Here is a 21,062-nt window from a genome sequence, read left to right on the forward strand (position 1 = left end):
AATCAACATGCGGCTTGTGATCTTAAACAAGTTTTATATTGCAAATTGCATCAAAAACGCGAAATGCAAGAAACTTGCAGACATATTACAAGTAAAATCCCCGCAACGAGCTGTCAATTTCATATGTCAATTTATTGGGATTGACACTCGCAATAGTTGACATAAATATTTGACAACTCGCCGCTGGAATTTTACTTGCAAACTGTTTACAAGATTTTTGCATTTCGCGTTTTTAATGCAATTTGCAATATAAGAATTGTTGATGTGCGGCTGTATTGGTGGTTTGTATGCATCGGGAAACACTTTGCAACGAAAAAAAACTCCAGATGCAAACAAATCGGGTATACGTATACGCGGCGATGTGTGCGTAATATTCTTGTCAGCAATCTCTATGCTAAACTTCCAACGATATGCGTAACCGGTGTATCGTATAAAACAGGAGTAAAATCAAAAGTCGCGTAGGTATAGATTTTGATTTTTATTGTTGATCACCTGCGATTAGCGGCAACTACATTAGCATGTTTGAGAGATGAAAAAACACCTATGCTAGTTTTGATCACACGGTGGCAACTTTGACGTTTTCGAACAAAATAGGTGAAGCCAACACATCTGGATCACTGGATCACTTTTATGCTAGTGTGCGTGTAAAAGAATAATTAATACGATATTTCCGCAGCAGCAAACTTAGCTTTTGTAGCGGCATCATCTGTTTCTCGCCGGAAAAGTGAAGTTTTATGTTAGACGAATGTAAATTATTGTTGCCAATGCACTGTTTTTGAGATTACTAGAAAATTCTTTACTTCTATATAACTAAACTGATAAATGCATGATTGAGTTTTTGTTGGTTTGGTCGCGTGAGCATAAAGATTATTAACGCCTTTTTGCCATTTCCGTACAGGAATTCCATAGAATTGTTCTGGCAACTTTGCTTTGGCTCAGCTAGTCTAAAGTTGGAAAACAGTATAGTAAATTTTCCGTGTAAAAAGCCACTTTCCACCGCCAGGTTCGCTAGTATCTGTAAAAGGTTAGAGTTACGAGTTTTGATTTTAACTTCCACTTCTGTTCTGTGACCGCATTATCAATCAGATTGGTATGTTCTGCTACTCCGATGTGAATCAGCAGTAGGGCGAACGGCAGACCAAAAATTTCTGTGCGTTTCTAACCAAACACGAACCGGAAAATGAGCTGTAAACTCAGAAAATGTTTTAGGTCGCGATTCCCAAGCCATTTCCTGACTGCAACTTTTGACTTTTTGACACACTATCACATGAACGTGAAGGTAAACAAAAAGTTTTCCGTGACATTTCAAGACATACTATGGTTTCTTTTTATAATTCGCGTTGTCTAGACACCACTTGACACAACCATGCACAACTATAGTTTGTCTATATAAGGTTGCCCAAATGTTTATTTTATTTTTTCACAAAATTAAAAAAAAAGGTTTTTAACGGCAATAGCCTAAAAATATAAAATTGAATATCAAAATATGTGTTCCTAACCCTAACCTCATCGATTCAAACTAAAAACGACATAGGGCTTTAGGACCCAATTTCGTTCTCATCAAAATTATAAATAAAATAGACATCAAACTTTCCTTCCAATTCCAGAAATAGAATCTTCTATATTGATTCTACGCATACATCTCAATTATTTTTTGTAAAACATTGTAATCTTACAGAAATCTGCGATTCATTTTAAGGGTGCCATCAAAAATAATAAGGATAGTACGAACCAAGATTAATTACCCTACTACTCATCTGCAGACACAGACATAAACAACCACTATAAACACCCACATCGCACTACAGTTAATTTGTTTTATTTCAGAAACCTATCTAAAGACAGTACTGGGACTGGCCAACATAGGGGTCATTCCATGTGAAGTGTCCGAGCCCCGTGTAATCGACCTTCACGAATTTGAACCAAATTTGAAATATATGGTGCCGATCGGACATTCCCACGATTAACGGGAGCACCTCCATTTTTAAGGAAAATACCCTTTTTTGTCAAAATCTCGCTCTTATTTTATCTCTTTATTTGGCTTGTGAAAGTTTTCTAGGGCATGAATATTTTCTATGTGAATTAGAACCCCTCCCCACTTTAAGAGGGGGGGCTCCTATACAAACGAAATACAAATTACCTCATAACTCGAGAAATAATCAAGCAAATGGAACCAAATTTGGCACGTGGGTGTTTTTGGAGACAAAATTTTTTTCTTAGATGAATTGGGACCCCTACTTAGTTTAGGAGGGGGGGCTCCTATACAAATGAAATTCAAATTTCCTCATAACTCGAGAACTGATCAAGCAAATGGAACCAAATTTGGCATGTGGAGGTTTCTGGAGGCAAAAATATTTTCTATGGTGAATTAGGACCCCTCCCAACTTTAAGAGGGGGTGCTCCTACACAAATGAAATACAAATTTCCTCATAATTCGAGAACTAATCAAGCAAATGGAACCATATTTGGCATGTGGGTGTTTTTGGAGGCAACCATTTTTTCTATGATGAATTAGAACCCCTTACCTTTTTAAGAGGGGGGGCTCTCATACAAACGAAATACAAATTTCCTCATAACTCTAGAACTCAAGCAAATGGAACCAAATTTATCATGTGGGTGTTTTTGTAGGCAAGAATATTTTCTATGGTATATTTTCTATGGATTTCTCCACTTTAGGAGGAGGGCTCCTATACAAATGAAAAACAAATTTCCTCATAACTCGAGAACTAATCAATCAAATGGAACCAAATTTGGCATGTGGGAGTTTTAGATGGCAGAATTTTTTTCTATGGTGAATTACGACCCCTTCCCTTTTTAAGAGGGGAGCTCCCATACAAATGAAATTCAAATTTCCTTATAACTTGAGAACTAATCCAGCAAATGGAACGAAATTTGGCATGTGGGAGATTTTGGAGTCTTGAATTTATTTTACGATAGTTAGAGACCTCTCACCCCTGTGGTAGGGGGATATGGACTCTCATACAAATAAAACAGAAATTTTTGCGAAACTCAAAAACTAATCGAACTCGAGAAATTCGAGACTCTTCCATAAAACATTAGTCAATACAAGACCACAAAAACTATCTATAGTAACACTAGATCATTCAGGACGAGACGGTCGCGAGTGTTGCCGGTGACCCGCCGTCGGAAGCGCCGCCCACTGGGGGGCTTGCAAAACTCGAGATTGTGACAAAAATCATCCGAGATTCATGATTTATGTACAACACAGGTTAATTTGTGGCAATACGAAGTTTGTCGGGTCAGCTAGTACAATATATAGCAAAGTTTTTCTTAACAGTATTGCCAGCTTTTCAATTTTTCGTTTGATTTATAGCGCTAGATGAGGAAATGTTACTTAAAAAAGGCGTAAAATATACGATAGTTGTTTGGTCATAGCCTTGTAAACTGTTTTTCATCTCGCTAATAGACATGAGCTCTTACCTTCCTTGTTTATTACGTTTATTGTTGCTAGGAGACTAATGTTCCCTTAATTAATATAACTAATCATGCGGGAAACTGAAAAGTTGGCAAGACTGTTAAGAAAAACCTTGTTAGATACTGTATAAATGCTCTTCCGATATGCCAAAGTATTTTTACATTGCGTAGAGAATTACTGCTTAAAAAGTAAATTAAAAAGTCATTTTACTCTTAGTTTTACATTAAAAATGGGGAATTGCTTGCTTTAAAATGCGGTATCTCGGGATCGGCAAAGAATACCTCGGGGCGAGAGTGATTCTTGTGTAAAAATTATCCGCGGAACACGATGAAGTTGAAATTTTTGAGATAAAATTGTCTTCATTAAGAAAAAAAAATGTAAATTTAGTTTTCAAATTGAGTTTAAAAATGTTTGGCAGCACTGGTGCTCAAAAACAATATCTTTTTTGAATTCCTTGGATGATTTTCTTTGAAAATGTGAAAGTATAGTCTTTCTAAACTTAATATTTCCGGAGATATAAGCAAAAGAAAAAAAAGAGGTTTTAACAAAATCGGGTATTTTCCTTAAAAATGGTGGCGCTCCCATTAATCGAGGGAAGGTCCGATCCGTACCAAACTTTGGGTTTTTACTTTCTGACCGAAAACGAACAATCTGGCAAAATTTGGTTCAAATCCGTGAAGGTCGATTACACTTTTGAACTTTTTCTCGGTCACTTGGCATGAAATGACCCAAAGGCTAGTTCATGTGGAGTACTGTTGCAAGATAGAAACTAAAAAGTTTTCTTTTTTTGGGTTGAGCCTTGAAAATCAAGCTGCCAGGCAGCTCCAACTCAACACCCCACAAAAAACAATTACTTGTTATGTTAATAAAACACATTGTTTGAATTAATCTTCCGTGCCAAACGCTTTGATAAATTTAATCCTCAATTGATCAACCCCTTTACCCCTTTCATATTTTAATTTTCGATTTCGGTATGTTTTTCTCGAAATAATGTCAAAAAGCTGCTGATCCTCGTTATTTAGACGAATTTGAGTAAATTCAATGATTTATATAAAAACATGTCAGAAAAAAATTTGTTTTGGACCGTCAAATATCTAATATAATACCTAATAGAGGTTTAAAAATTCGGCAAACGGTTTTATCATGAGAAAAACAGAAATGTGAATAGTTCAATTTGCAGAGCTATACATTCACGCTTCATAGCATCGCTGGATATACGAATATCGTGGGCAACGCAAAAGTGCGAAATAACACCTTCTGCTGCTTCTAAAGTTACTAACACTACTTTAAACTAATCTCTTTCATGGTGATACTGTTTTGAATACTTTCCGGCATTCTCGGGTGTTCTAAACCTGCTAAATCGACCACATTCAATATTCAATATTCAATTTTTGAATATAATGTCGATGTTCACGATGATGTTCGTGATGAGATTCAAAGTCGAAGAATGCATTATCGACGAGGCCTTTCCTGAAAATATTAGATCCCCAGTTTTGTTTGGCCCCCCTCCATTGAGTTAGGGTGGTTCTAACCATAAGCGAAATCATTTTTTTTTTAAATTATATCTCCAAAACATCAAAATGAATGTTTCTACTTTTTTGATATATTATGTAAAAAATCTCAAATTTTCAGAAAAAAATATAAAAAGTGGACCTTTTTGGGCAACAGCTCAAAAACATACCAAAATTCATTTTTTTTGCAAACTGCAAATATGGGTTTTAAATTTTTACTAAAGCTTCTTAAAGTTAAAATGCAAATTTTTATATACAATCAGTCAGGGATGGCACGATCACTTTGACTAAATTCACATTCATTTAACAGTACCGTCTCAGCCCAGCAAGCCTCAGCCAATAAATTTGTAGAATTAGTTATTATCAACAATTTTACTGAACAAAGCTTTGCGGTATCTTTTGTAGTTACGGCGCTACAATGCTAGTTACTCATTAGTGACTAACTGAACGTTCACTTAGTCACTAAAGAGGTACTAGCATTGTAGCACCGTAAATACAAAAGATACAGCAATACTTCATTCAGTTGTAGATAATAACTAGTTCTTCAATCTTTCCATATATAACTTTTTCTAATTCTGCATGACTGAGACGGTACTGTCAAATGAATGTGAATTAAATTAAAGTGATTGTACCATCCCTGCAGTTAGTCCACAATCATGGTTCACACACAATTGTGGGTCATTTTAACTTTGGCTGCTAATTTCCGTTTCAATATCACCTAATGATTAATCAAATAGAGGCCAGCAGACCCTTTATTTTTCTTTTCTGTGCTTTAGTCAGAATACGTCTCCACGGAATGTCACTCTCAGCTGGACCTTTCACTTTAGGTCCAGATCTAATTATTACATTTATTCCGTCGTTTTCCTCGTCTGTCGTCTAACAACGAGTCGGCGTGTTGAGGTAGACGAGGAACAGGATTGAACCTTTGCTAGCGCATCGTTCAAGTCCTGTTCATCCCCTATACTCATCTCCTCCTTCATTTCTTTGTTTTCCGGCAGAGAGAGGCTGTCGGAGCCCTGTGGATTGTTTTTATAAAGATACTCCATGTAAATCCCACGAGTCGCTCCGTAAAAGATAGTCCACTGCATCAGTGACCGGCTCAATGCAGCTAAGGCAAATTACTGTGGAGAGCGCCCTGGTACTCCACAGGCCCCGTTTGCGGCTGAGTATTTAAAGAACCCCCTCCACCATTCATCCCTCGGAGCGGGACGCATCACACCTTTGATTAGGGTTTATTCATTCAAGTCTTTACGTAATAGCCATGGATAACAGCTGTTAAAATCATCCTCCTTTTAGGGGCTTTGGACCCGAACATGCCTCTACAGAAATCCTTCATTTCTGGCTCTAGTTTTCAAAAGGTCGCATAATCATCCCTTTTGCATGCATTATGCGACCTTCTGAAAACTAAAGCCAGATTTGAAGGCTTTCGAAGCTTAGTAGGTGCTTTACTCTACGTTGTTGTAAGGCCGGGCATAGCTGTGAGCGTTTCGATTCTTGGGTGAAAAATCAGTGAACTAACGGAAGTTGATTGGGAGACAGCTAAGCGTTTTGTCAGATATCCCAAAGGTTCTAAGGATCTAACATTGAAATTTGGTCCTGGAAATGGATGGTCACTTGTAGTTTAGAGTATTAAAAGAAGTAGATATGCGAGCCTTTGATTTCGCGGCACATGAGTAAAAAGTATGCCATCAGCACTATCTACTGGCGGCACAGTTTACTAGACTATCATAGTATTTGTATGGCCTTCTCATTTTACACCCCTCTTGTCGTTAGGAGCCACTTTACTGACGATTGAATCTGCGAAGAGTGGCGTATCTATGTTCTTTAATAATCTAAGCTTGTAGGTTACTGTGATGCGAACTGGGTAGGCCATGCTAGTAGAAAGTGCAATCGGGAGGCTGAATGCAATGCACTGAGTGAATCCTGTAAGACACGGAACAACCGCTACTAGCACAGTTGTTATAAACTAGTTGTAACCAATAGGTTACTAATTTCAGTCATAAATAGGTGTCCGTCGGAGTTTAAGTTAGCGGATACACTTACAAAGCAGTTTGGCACAACAAAGTTTCGGCAACTGTTGGATCGCATTGGTTTATCGAGTTACGTTACAACATAGTGCTCATCGTGGAGGAGTGTGGGAGAGTGACTGTGATGTGATGATGACTGTGATGATCGCTTCTTACATGACACACCTTGGTTCTGAAAAAGAGGTACTTATCCCCCATTTACTTTCAACTTTTGCCAACATTCATGGTATATTTATAGAACATTTACTTGTTCTCTGTACACATTTTTCACGGATAGACGCAATTAAAACCGTTCTTGTTACATTACTAAACTTCGTGTGATTTTATTGATAAAAGTTCTCTTTCCGCCGTCTTTCGGTCACGCTTGCTGTCAGAACGGATTCTGTCCACAGTGTGTTCCTTTACTGTCTTATAAGCACGATTGCACTTGGAAAAGTGCAATATTTCAAATTCTGCTTGGCTGAGCCGGTACAGGCAAATAAGCAAAACTGAATTCAAATGGTGTGTCAAGTCTAGATGAAATAATAGCATTAACAGTAATATTTCTTTCACAGGTTGCGGCGGCAAATCAAAAAACGACATATTTTTAATAGTGGATGACCGCAATACATTTTTGAACGATGGCTACAGAAAAGCAAAAGAAACTTCTATGGCTAAATTAGCAAAAAATATAGCGAAAAATTCTTACCGCCAAAACCAATTTAATCATAAACAGGAACAAACTCTCTGGATAGGATTAATAGAGCATCTACAAAAAACCGACAAGCTTCCGGTTGTTGCCTTCACTCTTTCCCGTAACCGCTGCGATAATAATGCAAATGCTTTAATATCGTGTGACTTGACAACAGCTCGTGAAAAATATTTTATAACATCATTCTTCCAATCGTGTTTGCAAAGGCTTAAGCCACCGGATCGAGTACTTCCACAAATCATTCAAATCCAAAACTGTCTGCAGCGAGGAATCGGTATCCATCATAGTGGAATATTACCCATTCTCAAAGAAATAGTCGAAATGCTTTTTGCTCGTGGGCTGGTAAAAATATTGTTTGCTACAGAAACATTCGCTATGGGTGTTAATATGCCAGCCAAGACGGTTGTTTTTGATTCAACCAATAAGTTCGACGGTCAAACTACTAGAATGTTAAGACCAGCTGAATACACACAAATGGCAGGTCGGGCAGGCCGGCGGGGATTGGACTCAGATGGAACTGTTATAATAATATGCAAATCAAATGTTCCAGATGAAAACGATTTAAAAAACATGATTCTAGGCAAACCAATGCGGTTGGAGTCTCAATTTAGATTAACATATGCTATGATTCTATATTTATTGCGAGTTGAACTAGTCACGGTAGAAAATATGATGCGACATAGCTTTAGAGAATTTGGAAAACAATTGAAGCTGCCGGAAAATAAATTCGAACTCAGCAAAATGGAAAAAGAAATTTCAAAATTATGTGAGTTAGGCGAACACATGAAACCGCTGTGTCAGTTTTATGATGCTGCAGCAGAGTATATTGACAAGTGGAACCAGTTGATGGTAGGTATTCCTATTCAATATTTTATAGTAATTCGTAGAATGATATTAGCTGGAAACTGAGCTGAAACTGTATTTGTTGGTTTGAGAGGGGAGCGAAAAGCGGATGGAAAGGAGAGGATGCGGGAGTTTGAATTTGATTTTAATGTTCTGGCTTAACCTTCAGCACAGACAAACAGACATAACACTTATTTTCAATTAAACCGTCATTTCAAATTTGGGCTTAGTTGGGAATGTCTCCGTTTTGGTTAAAGTGGCGCTTTTTAACAACATAAGGGGAATATCCCATAAAAAATACTTGCTAAGTAGTTTGAGGGATACTCCTGTTGCTATTTGATATTTGGAAATGTCGATCATAGATGCTGCTAGTGGTCAGGCAAAATGTGTAGTACGATAATTTTTGTTGATTTTTCTTCCAAGTGTTATGTCTGTTTGTCTGTGCCTTCAGATAAACCCACGTTTGTGTCTCGTATCTAGGGTACGGGAGGGGGAGAGTATTTTCAGCCCATTAAGCGGTAGCCTGGAAAATATTCAGGAATTACGTTGAAACTATATTTATTCGAGACATGATTTTTATACCAATTGATAGAACAACATTTACTGAAGATCGGAGTGCATTTTGGTCTTAAGGGGTTATAAAAGTAGAATCAATATATATAGAATGCCAGTGTCGCTGTTTTTCTACAGGACTCATTGTGGTAAACATGATGCTAACAATCTGTATCAAGTCTGTGAATCGGGAACTTATTCATTGTCAAAGTTGCTCATTGTTATTTATCTGTGCGCTGGTTGGTGCTGTCATCAGTGCGCTCATCGGTGTGTTTTCATGCCAGTGAAATGTTTTTAAACGTTCTTTTTCTTTCCGTCCGGATGAATTGAATCCCACAACTGTGCCTTTTACACCGAATTTTTCAGAAATTGGAAGCAAGCGAAGTTTCCAGCAGCCACGTAGCCAGAGGTGGGGGCCAGGAGCCCTATCTTGGTTCCTAATACATTATATGCATATCTTACTGCTTATAAATATAATACATCACAATACATTTAATGTATTGTAGTTCTAAACGCAAAAATATGCTTATAAAGCAGTTAAAATCAAAATTGGGCCCCCGGGCCCCCCCTTCTGGCTACGTGGCTGGTTTCCAGTCACATTACTTGGCAGCCATATTTTAAATTTTAAACTGGTGGTCAAAGTTTGACAATGAGATTCCCATTTTGATGAATCTCAGGCACACACACATATGTATATATTGTAAATACATTATCTGAACATGTGTGATGTTTACCACGCGCACTGCAGCGACACTGGCATTCTATATATATTGATTATACTGTTATAAACGACTAAAACTTTTGAAACTTTCATTACTTTTTGCCTTTCTACTATATAAATATATAGTATAAAGGTATAGAAATCACTTGGAAAACCGGAAATGGAAAGAAGGTCCTGCGGGCCGAATTTTATATACCATTCGACTCGGTTTCGAAAACTGAGCATTTTCTGCGTGTGTGTATGTATGTGTGTGTGTGTGTGTGTGTGTGTGTGTGTGTGTGTGTGTGTGTGTGTGTGTGTGTGTGTGTGTGTGTGTGTGTGTGTGTGTGTGTGTGTGTGTGTGTGTGTGTGTGTGTGTGTGTGTGTGTGTGTGTGTGTGTGTGTGTGTGTGTGTGTGTGTGTGTGTGTGTGTGTGTGTGTGTGTATGTGTGTGTGTGTATGTGACGCTTTTAATCTCACTCACTTTTCTCGGAGATGGCTGGACCGATTTTAATGTTCTTAGTGTCAAATGAAAGGTCTAGGTGTCCCATTGGTCGCTATTGAATTTCATACTGATCGGACTTTTAGTTCAAAAGTTATGTATAAAAATACGAAAAATATGGGACTTCATTATCTCATAGGTCTCTTAACCGATTTGAACAAAATTGATTGCATATGAAAGAGGAGCCTTGCAAACCCTTAACTTCCAAATTTCATGACGATTGGACTTGTAGTTTGAAAGTTACATAAAGAAATGTGAAAAAATAGTATTTAAAACATATTTATGTAACATATAAGCATTAATTTAATGAAAAACATCACACATTTTATGATTATTTGAAAATTACTGCTGAGATCTATCAAACGAAACCAAGTTATTTAAAATCGGACGGTTCATTCAAAAGTTATTCAAACTTTAACACTTAAGCACCGTATATTAAACCGTTAAAACGTGTGAAATCAAAACATATCAATCAAATGTTGATTGTATTCAATGTATGAGATGTGTGTGATGTATGTATGTATATATGTATGTATGTATGTATGTATGTATGTATGTATGTATGTATGTATGCATGTATGTATGTATGTATGTATGTGTGTATGTATGTATGTATGTGATGACAATTTGCAATTTTTAAATTTGCAATGAAATTCAAGAAAAGTGAGAAACATGTCAATTGTCTGAAGTTTTTGAAGCCTCTTAGTGGAATACGAACTCTGAAATTAAAGAAAAGAAAAAACTTTTACCGACTAAATTCCACTATTTAATATTTATTCGCGACAGATACGTATACGCTTTGAAATAAGACACTGATGAAGCCTGCACGTCGTAGGTGAACTACGTATCTGTTGCAAATAAATATTAAATAGTGGGATTCAATCGAAAAGTTTTTTTCTTTTCTTTGATTTCAGATTTCAATTGTCATTTTCTTCACTTGCTGTTACTCACAATTGTACAAGAAGAGCAAAAAGCGAAGAAAAGCAGTTTATTTAAGCATGTAGGTATAGGGGTGTATAGAATCAAAAATACTAGTGAATTGATTTTTCCAAATAAATTTGTACAAATTTCAAACAAATTCTGCGCATCAATAGCTGCTCTTTTCAATCAATAGATACTAGAGCTTAGAAATGTTATATGAAAAATAGGAAGTAAACGTTGCACGGTAGACATTTTGTAAGATTTGTTTTCGTTAGTGATATTTTAAAGGACAGATGTCATGTTTTAATAAATAAATCAAAAAAAGACAAACACTGGGAATCATATCGATCGTATTTCCCATTCTCAAGCATGTTTATGGCGCAGCTTTAGCACTATTTTTCGACCTCATCTTGTTTTCCTAACCCTAACCCTAACATTGTAAAAACGATGCGATCAAGCTAATGACTATCTTTTCATGAAAGTACATTCAAAAGAAGCTTAAGTTTTGATTTTCATGCAAAAATAATTATCTGAAGGAGCGCTAGCTAAGAAATAGTTCCATTTCTCGTTTTCATATCTAATGCTCTATTTAGTATTTTTTTTTTAATTCAGATATATTGCAAAATTGAAGCCAAGCAAACCAATAGTAAAATTTTGAGATCAATCATTTTGTTGTAGATAACCTTTTTCTTCAAAAGCGAAATATAATAATAATTTTTCTGAACTCTTGTTTTTGAATGCATGGTATCAATATCAAAATATCAAGAAATCTGCTATGAACAAATACTTCATATTGTCAATTCAAAACAAGTTTCGTATGTGGCTCTGAAGCCCGATAGTTAAGGCCGTCTGTAGACCCGTTAGAGGGTTAATTTCTAATTTTCTATACATATTCATTCAAGTCTGTAAAAATTATCTTTTGTGTTTACATTATTTTTTTATAAATATTATAAAACTAAATAAGGTGTTTATCAAGTAACATAAATGACGCTTACATGTATTTACGCACCCAAGGAAAGAAAATATGATTCTACACAATACGTTGTGAATTTTACTGGCAAATAAGGATTTTGAGGAATACGGAACGGATATTTAAAAATATAGTCTAATATAACATCTATACATCTACAATTAAGTTCCTGAGAAATTAAATAATGATTATTGTGGCAGTAGAAAGGCTAGGTCACGCCGCTAGGTGGATTAATTCGGGTTTTTATTTCAGATTTTAATTCTGCAGTCTTTCCGCCTTTTTTGATATTAATTTTGTAATGATCCGACCACGGGAAGTGGCCGAAAAACGATCATGCACATAAGCGTTCCAGTGCGGCTTGGAACAACCTCGACGGAATAAAGCGCCGCTCCTGAAAAAACTTTCAAACTTTATGTACCTTTTTCTTAGAAACTATACAACGTATTGGAAGAATTTTTTTTGTTGTATCTATACCTATAAAAAAGGATTTCTGTCTGTCTGTCCCTATGTTCCTTTTAGAATCGAAAACTACTGAACCGATCGGCGTGAAAATTTGCCTGTAGGGGTTTTTGGGGCTACGGAAGGTTCCCTCGATGGCAAAAGTCCCCTCCCCCCACTAAGAGGGGGGACTCCCATACAAATCTATACCCAAAAAAATGGATTTCTGTCTGTTCCTTAGAGAATCGAAAACTACTGAACCGATCGGCGTGAAAATTTGCATCTCGGGGTTTTTGGGGCCAGGGAAGTTTCTTATGATGTTTAGAGACCCCTCCTCCCACTAAGAGGGGGGGCTCCCATACAAAAGAAACACAAATTTCTGCATAACTCGAGAATTAATCAAGCAAATGAAACAAAATTTTACATGTGGGTGTTTTTGGAGACAAAAGTTTTTTCTATGGTGAATTGAGACCCCTCCCCACTTTAGGAGGGGGGGCTCCTATACAAATGAAATACAAATTTCCTCATAACTCGAAAACTAATTAATCAAATGGAACCATATTTGACATGTGGGTGTTATCTTTTTAGAAGGGGGGCTCCCATACAAATGAAATACGAATTTCCTCATAACTCGAGAACTAACAACATACAAAGGAAATACGAATTTCCTCATAACTCGAGAACTAATCAAGCAAATGGAACCAAATTTAGCATGTGGGTGTTTTTGCAGGCAATTTTTTTTCTATGGTGAATTGAAACCTCTCCCCACTTTGGGAGGGGGGAGGGTCCTGTACAAATGAAATACAAATTTCCTCGTAACTCGATAATTAATTAATCAAATGGAACCATATTTGACATGTGGGTGTTTTTGGAGGCATGAATTTTTTCTATGATGAATTAGGACCCCTTACCTTTTTTGGAGGGGGGCTCCCATACAAATGAAATACAAATTTCCTCATAACTCGAGAATTAATCAAGCAAATGGAACCAAATTTAACATGTGGGTGTTTTTGGAGACAAGAATTTTGCTATGGTGAATTGAAAAACCTTTCCCTACTTTAGGAGGGCGGGGCTGCTATACAAATGAAATACAAATTTCCTCATAACTCGAGAATTAAATAATTAAATGGAACCATATTTGGCATGTGGGTGTTTTTGGAGGCATGCAATTTTTCTATGATGAATTAGGACCCCTTACCTTTTTAGGAGGGGGCTCCCATACAAATGAAATACAAATTTCCTCATAACTCGAGAACTAATCAAGCAAATGGAACCAAATTTAACATGTGGGTGTTTTTGGAGACAAGAATTTTGCTATGGTGAATTGAAAAACCTTTCCCTACTTTAGGAGGGCGGGGCTGCTATACAAATGAAATACAAATTTCCTCATAACTCGAGAATTAATTAATTAAATGGAACCATATTTGGCATGTGGGTGTTTTTGGAGGCATGCAATTTTTCTATGATGAATTAGGACCCCTTACATTTTTAGGAGGGGGGCTCCCATACAAATGAAATACAAATTTCCTCATAACTCGAGAACTAATCAAGCAAATGGAACCAAATTTGACATGTGGGTGTTTTTGGAGACAAGAATGTTTTCTATGGTGAATTGAAACCTCTCCCCGCTTCAGCAGGGGGGGCTTCTATACAAATGAAATACAAATTTCCTCATAACTCGAGAACTAATTATTCAAATGGAACCATATTTGGCATGTGGGTGTTTTTAGAGGCGTGAATTTTTTCTATGATGAATTAGGACCCCTCTCCCTTTTTAGGAGGGGGGGGCTCCCATTCAAATGAAATACAAATTTCCTCATAACTCGAAACGTAATCAAGCAAATGGAACCAAACTTGGCATGTGGGGGGTTTTGGAGACAGGAATTTTTTTAATTATGGTTTGAGACCCCTCACTCCTGTGGTAGGAAGATAAGGACTCTCATACAAATAAAACAGAAATTTTTGCGTAACTTAAAAACTAATCGAACTCGAGAAATTATACTCTTTCATAAAACATTAATCAATAACAAGACCACCAAAAATTATCAATAGTAACATTAGATAATTCAGCGCGAGACGGCCACAAGCCGCGAATGTTGCCGGTGATCTGCCGTCGGAAGCGCCGGCCAATGCGGGGGCAGCCCCCGTAGAGATCACCTCTATCTAGGATTATTTATTTTCCTAGATCTACTGACCTCTATTGCTTTCCTTCAGTTGGGTCACCCTTGCGAAATGGTACTGTCCACGAAAAGATTTTCCGTGAAATGGTACATCCCGCGTAAGGCTTTTCGCGAATTCGTATTCTGCGAAACTGTATTCCGCGTTATGGTCAACCGAGAATTGGTGTTCCGCAAATGGTAGTCGGCGATGGTTTGTAATGATGGCGAATATTTAAATGCTATCCGCATGGGGGGCATGCTATCCGCATTGCAATGGAGGGAGTTGTTTTCTACTTTACTGTGAGGAAAATTTGTATATTAAAACACCCATGAACTCCCCAGAAACTTGCAAAACTCAAGATTGTGACATCCGGTCATCCGAGATTCACGATTTATGTACAACAGTTTAATTTGTGGCAATACGAAGTTTGTCGGGTCAGCTAGTATATGTATATATATATATATATATTTTTATTCGAACAGTGTTCGAAAACAGACACTGAGGAAGCCTGCAAGTCGTAGGCGAAATACGTATCTGTCATTGAATAAAATACACATAGTAGAATTAAATTGGATAAGTTATTCTTATTTTTTATTTTTAGGTTTCGTATTCTACTAAGACGCTTCAAAAACTTCAGTCTAGAGCTAGATTGGTTGAAAAGTAGTAAAAAGCGTAGAGGGAAAACGGGGTGAAAACACACCGACACTTTAAGCACGGATAATAAGCAGTTCGCTCACTCTATAGCGATACTGCAATAACAACGAAGTGCGAAACAACACCTGGATAAGATCACAATAGATCAATATGCTGGTCGTAGTGATAATATCCACACACACAAAAAAAAAACCATTAACCCATTAAGCCCCACACTTTTCCCAGCAGGGATAGAAAGTTGAAACTTTCACGAAAATTCTCTTTTAGGTCAACTAAGAAAAAGCGCTGACATGTATTTTTAATTTTGACCCTGTGTCCCGCAACGCTACGTTGCGAAAACGCAACACTGGGCGTTAAGGGTATACCGTTTTTGCATACCTTCATTATTATGCAGATAAATGCTTCATACTTTTTTACCGTTAAATCAAATTTGGGATTTGTTTTGTGATTTTGAGTATTAGAGTTATACATGTTATGTTTTATGACGGATATCGAAACATTTGGGTTGGAGACCATCTTTGCACTAGACGCATAGTATGCAGTTTGAATGGTAAATGCATGTCATCGCAGATGATTAAATGCCTACCAACACGTTCCGGAAATGTTGTAACATTAAATTTGGGTCCATGAAACTGTCGTTGCCATCACTCAATTCTTCCAGATATTCCAGAGGCAAAGGTACTTTAACAATTTTATTACGCTCTTATCACAACGGCTTCTCCATCTGCCATCAGTGTTTGAGGCTGCGAATTCTATGTTATGTAAACTTATATCATGTTTCCGGGATATTTTAAATAAGTGAAAGATAAGATTTACATTCATTTGTTTACTAAAAAGCATCGACATCAAATGAAACTCCGCAACGAACGAACGAAAACAAACGTTCCCGTTGCAAATTTTGAATATCGTTACTTCCTAGCGTTGCAATTTCGCAACGCAAAGCTTCAAACCTATCTAAAAATTACAAAAATAATCAAAATTATGAAACAAAGTTTTTTTTTTGGCAAGCAACCGACTCTTACTAACACTGATTGATAGGTCAGGCGTTAATAATCGTAAAATCGGTAAAATGCTAAAATCGAGTTTAATGAGCATTTTTCCTTAACTGCCTGAAAAATAGGAAAACCTGTTGTTTTGTCACAGCTGTAATTATGTTACATGTTGCCTTTGACCTTTGAGCAAAAACAGGTCGATTAGATTTTTTTCCAATCTTTCTTTGTTTCTCAGGGTCCAAGCTCCAAGTTGATATCTTAAACCGGGCCTTCTCTAGAATCGAAGGAAAGTGCGTTGTGTTTTCGCAACGCTGGCGCTGGGAGGAAATGGGTTAAGTCGGACGGTAGTAACTCACCGCCAGACTGTTCCTTTCCTTTCTCCATTAATAATATTTTTTTGAAACGGTGGTTCTACAATTGATGAAGGTACGCTCCGCTCTTTCCCCTCCATTCCAAAAAAAAAATTCATTACTTTCTCCTACCGTCCCTTCATCAATTGTAGAACTTCCGCTACAAATAGGCAAGTACTATCAGCTGATGATCGCAGCGTGCCTTCCCGGACTACGAAGAATGAAGTATGTAGATATTAAACAACCAGTACTCAATAGAATATCGAGAATAAGCAAAACCAAAATAATAAATCTAGTTTCAAATTACATATGTTTTCTTAATGAATGCAATAATGTAATAGACACCAACTCGCTAAAAGCTATTCTAGAATTGTAAATATTAATTTAAATAAACATGACAAAATAATTAAAAAAAAACACCGGGAATAATTCGAACGCGTGCCAGGTCTCCATTCTATCGCATCTGCACCATTTTTCGAAACTTCTAGTTTTTCGATGGTTCTAAGCGATAATATTGCTCTTGAATAATATCCCGCACAAAAAATTTGGAAATTAACGCCAACAGTTACAATATTGTAATGATGGCATGTATGGAAGAGGATGTGACTTTCAAGGAGCATAGGTGGCGGAACGGGGCTGGTTTGCCGACTGTGATAACATGGGTAGTTGGAGGGGTGGGTAGCGTCCATCCTAGCGAGTAGTTAGTTAGTGGTAGCATAGGATATGGGTAGACATAGAATTCTAAACTTCGCGTGGTATTAACAATCCGAAAATTGCGATCAACATGTTGATTCTCCGCTTTTCTTTTTTATTTTGTTTGATCTCTGTTGTTGCTCCTCACGGCGACCCTAACGTTGTCGTGGGGGGCAACGAGAGCTTAGTCATAGGAGAAGGCGTCAGAGAGAGGACGGTGTGAAGCCGCGATGAAGCCCGCAATTCAATTGCAATGCGGTATGAACAAGACTGCAGGGAAGTTGATAAACAAAAGGAAGAAAAAGTTCAAGATAAGAACATTCAATGCTTAATTCATCATCAACTCATTATGGCGCTAGTGTTGTCCGCATGGACTCTTTCATCATTATCACAAACACCTTCTCTCGGCCTTAGCTCTAATTGCCCCACCTCGTGCTGCAAACAGAAACGGATTAACCGGATGGTACTGTATTACTCTTTCTAAGATCAATAGCAAAAACTATGTGTGTAGTAAGAATGTTGTGTATGTGTGCGTATGTGGATGTGCTTGTGTGTATGTGGAGTGTGTGTCTGTGATTGTTTTGAATGAATATATATATAGTTGTATAAATATTATATGGAAGATCAACAATTGAGCAGGGCCGAAGTTCAAAATGAAAACAAACCCAGTGAGAGTTCATTTTTGTAGATTTTTGAATGCTAGTTTAACAAAGAATAACCCTCACTCGGTTTTTTACGCATTGGCCCTCGGTCCTTTTCAATTGCTTTTTATATAGAATTAATATTTATATATTTCCAGCCTACGATATTTCTGTCACAAAAAATTTCCAACGAGATGAAACCTGGTCGTATCTTGGTCATTTCCTGTACACAACACTACAACAAATTAGCAATTTTACTGTCCTTTGATAATAAATCTGCTAGCTTCAAGATTCTAGTATTAAACAATGAAACAACATCCTTGACGGTTGAGACAGATATGTTAAATCGTGGAAAATTGTGGCACCAGATGTTGGCTTTATCTGCTCAATACAGAAATTTTGTACCAGAAGATATTGGGGGTCACTGCGTACTTCAGATATCAGTTGAGAATATAATGATGGTTACTAAACATTTCATCAAATGTGATCCGATAAAAATTATTCAAAATTGGGACAATAGACAAATACCTAGATTCAAGGATCAGCCTCCGTCACAGTCTGTGCTCGATGCAGTAGTTGCTCTCACTGAGCTTAATGCAGCCGTATTGAATCAAACAACGCAGTTGGAGAGTCTAAAATTTCAATGGAATTTAAACCAACTTAAACAAAACGAAAATTTAATAGCAGCAAAAGAAAATTTACAGCAATACGTTCCTTACACTGACATTTCGAATTTTGTACAAGATTTTGCCACTGTCTTTGATCGCAAACAGTTGGAAAAAAAGAAGGAAGATCTCCAGTATCAGGTATCTTATAAGAGCATGTCTTTGTATCCAGACTATTGTAATAAATTAAAAGTTCTTCAAGAGTTGAAGTATATCGATGAGTTGCAACAAGGTAAAAAGGCTGTAGTTTCTAGTAATCTATGTGTTTTAAAATGCCATTTTTACAGTTGCTATGAAAGGGCGCGTAGCTTGCGAAATGGGTCAGAATGAATTGATTATAACGGAATTAGTACTCCGAAATATACTCACCGATTTACAACCGTCAGAAATTGCAGCCCTGCTTTCTAGTTTAGTTTTTCAAGCAAAAACAGAAATCGACCCGAAAATGACCGAAACAGTAGAAAAGGTTTGTTGTATATATAAAACTATCTATAATCATAATTATTGTTTCACAATTTTGCAGGCAAAAAAGATGTTCGAAGACGTAGAAAATGATATATGTCGCGTTGAAAAACTACATGGCGTAAGTGATATGCAAGATGGTGATAAATTGAATTTTGGACTGGTTGAAGTAGTATATGAATGGGCACGAAACAAACCATTCGCAGAAATAATGGAACTAACAGATATCAAAGAGGGTATCATCGTTCGGTGTATCCAGCAGTTAAACGAAACTTTATGTAATGTAAAAGATGCAGCACGTATAATTGGGGACCCTATATTGCATAGTAAGATGGAAGAAGCCTCTAATGCAATTAAAAGAGATATTGTTTTTGCTGCGAGCCTATATACCTCTAGAACACCTATTGAAATTGGAGATGATGCCTAATGAAAGGTTGAAGAGTTGTTTCTAAATTTGTATTACATGTACGCTATATATACCAACTTTTGCTCGCTGCACTATACCCTTAGTGCCCTTAGCTAGCACACTTAGTGAAAGACATTCGTGAGTCTAAGCTGTCAAAGGTGAAGAAATGTGAATTGCTCACCAACTCTTCCGGTCGACCGACCTCTAGCTTAAGGCAATGACAAGCCAGGTAAAAACTCACTAATTACGTGTCGTTCCGCCTACCTAAAGAAGACGTCTGCATTAAGTTTGAAATACAGTAATGTTCCGATTTTGTCAGTTCTCGATTTTGTCTACCCCAAATTTGATCAGCTTTTACATTTTGTTTAACTTTTGTGCTTTTAAGCAGGATTTATAAAACATTTTAGTCTGCATGAAACTATTCTGATCCCCAGCGGAGAGTTTTTGAATAAAATGATGACTTTTTGTGGGGTCAAAATTGGGGTTTTTTTCAGCGAAGTAATAAAGGACTGTAGCGTATTGCTGATTGGGTCTCGGTCCGGCTCGCCAGCAAGCTGAGTATGTGTTGGCCAGCCGGAATGACACACTTCGGTCAATTGAGCGCCGTTCCTCGGACCAAGAGGACCAATATCACCCAGGATTGCTCAGTGAGGTCTTTGTGTCACAGTTCGTCATGTGTTGTCCTGCTGTATTATATTCGTCTTTCATTTTCATTTTTCATTTTAGCGCATAAGGGGGTCCAGGAGACCACAGCCGAATTCCGGTGCTTCAACAAAATTTCCGAAAAATCTCTTTACGAAAAGAAATTCTCAGAATCTCTTTCTCTTCCAATAATTCTCTTTTCTTTTTACCGTATTCCGAGCATCTAAAGAGAAAGAAAATTATGAGGTCTGCGGAAAGAGAAAATGTAGTTTTTTCTATTCTCCGCTAGATGGCTTCGAGAGCTTTTCTTTAACTTCTCCCTAATATGCGTTGAAAAAATCATCCAACTTACTCTTTTACAGCTTTTGAATTCATTCATAATAACCAAAATGTTTCATAACATATTGTACTGCCGCCGAATTTCGAACAAAAAACTTACGAAGAGATTTTTTAAATTTTCTTATTTTGGAATTCCGGTGAAATGCCTTAAGAAAACTCTTTGACGTTTAAAAAAGAAAAAGAGATTTTTAATCTCTTCAAGATTTTTCGGGTCAGAGAAGCCGAAGAAAATTTTTACTTACATTGAAAATGTATCAAATCTATATAAAACAATAAAAATGTATGCTCCGAGTAATGGAGATAGCAATTTTATTATATTTTTATTGTCATTTTGATGCAAAAAGGAGATATAATGAGCACACAGCGTTTTAGATATCTAAACCGTGCATAGCGTGCAAACACCTGATTTTAAGGAGGTGTCTTTGGTGAGGTTTATTAGTTAAAAATAGTTCTTTCTGAAAACTAGT

The 21,062-nt window shown here is 37.0% G+C and overlaps 1 protein-coding gene across 1 annotated transcript in view; it reads left to right on the plus strand.

Annotated features, from left to right (window-relative positions):
- Positions 1–20,118, plus strand: part of LOC128733962 (SKI2 subunit of superkiller complex protein) — a 77,803-nt gene extending 57,685 nt beyond the window's left edge. Inside the window, exons 3-6 of the mRNA XM_053827888.1 lie at positions 7,529–8,514; positions 18,240–18,978; positions 19,034–19,212; positions 19,270–20,118. Coding sequence (XP_053683863.1) covers positions 7,529–8,514; positions 18,240–18,978; positions 19,034–19,212; positions 19,270–19,635 — 2,270 coding nt within the window. The 3' untranslated portion in view covers positions 19,636–20,118. The remainder of the gene's footprint in view (positions 1–7,528; positions 8,515–18,239; positions 18,979–19,033; positions 19,213–19,269) is intronic.
- Positions 20,119–21,062: the final 944 nt, after the last annotated feature.

The sequence above is a fragment of the Sabethes cyaneus genome, chromosome 1, assembly GCF_943734655.1.
Source record: "Sabethes cyaneus chromosome 1, idSabCyanKW18_F2, whole genome shotgun sequence".
NCBI classification, from domain to species: Eukaryota; Metazoa; Arthropoda; class Insecta; order Diptera; family Culicidae; genus Sabethes; species Sabethes cyaneus.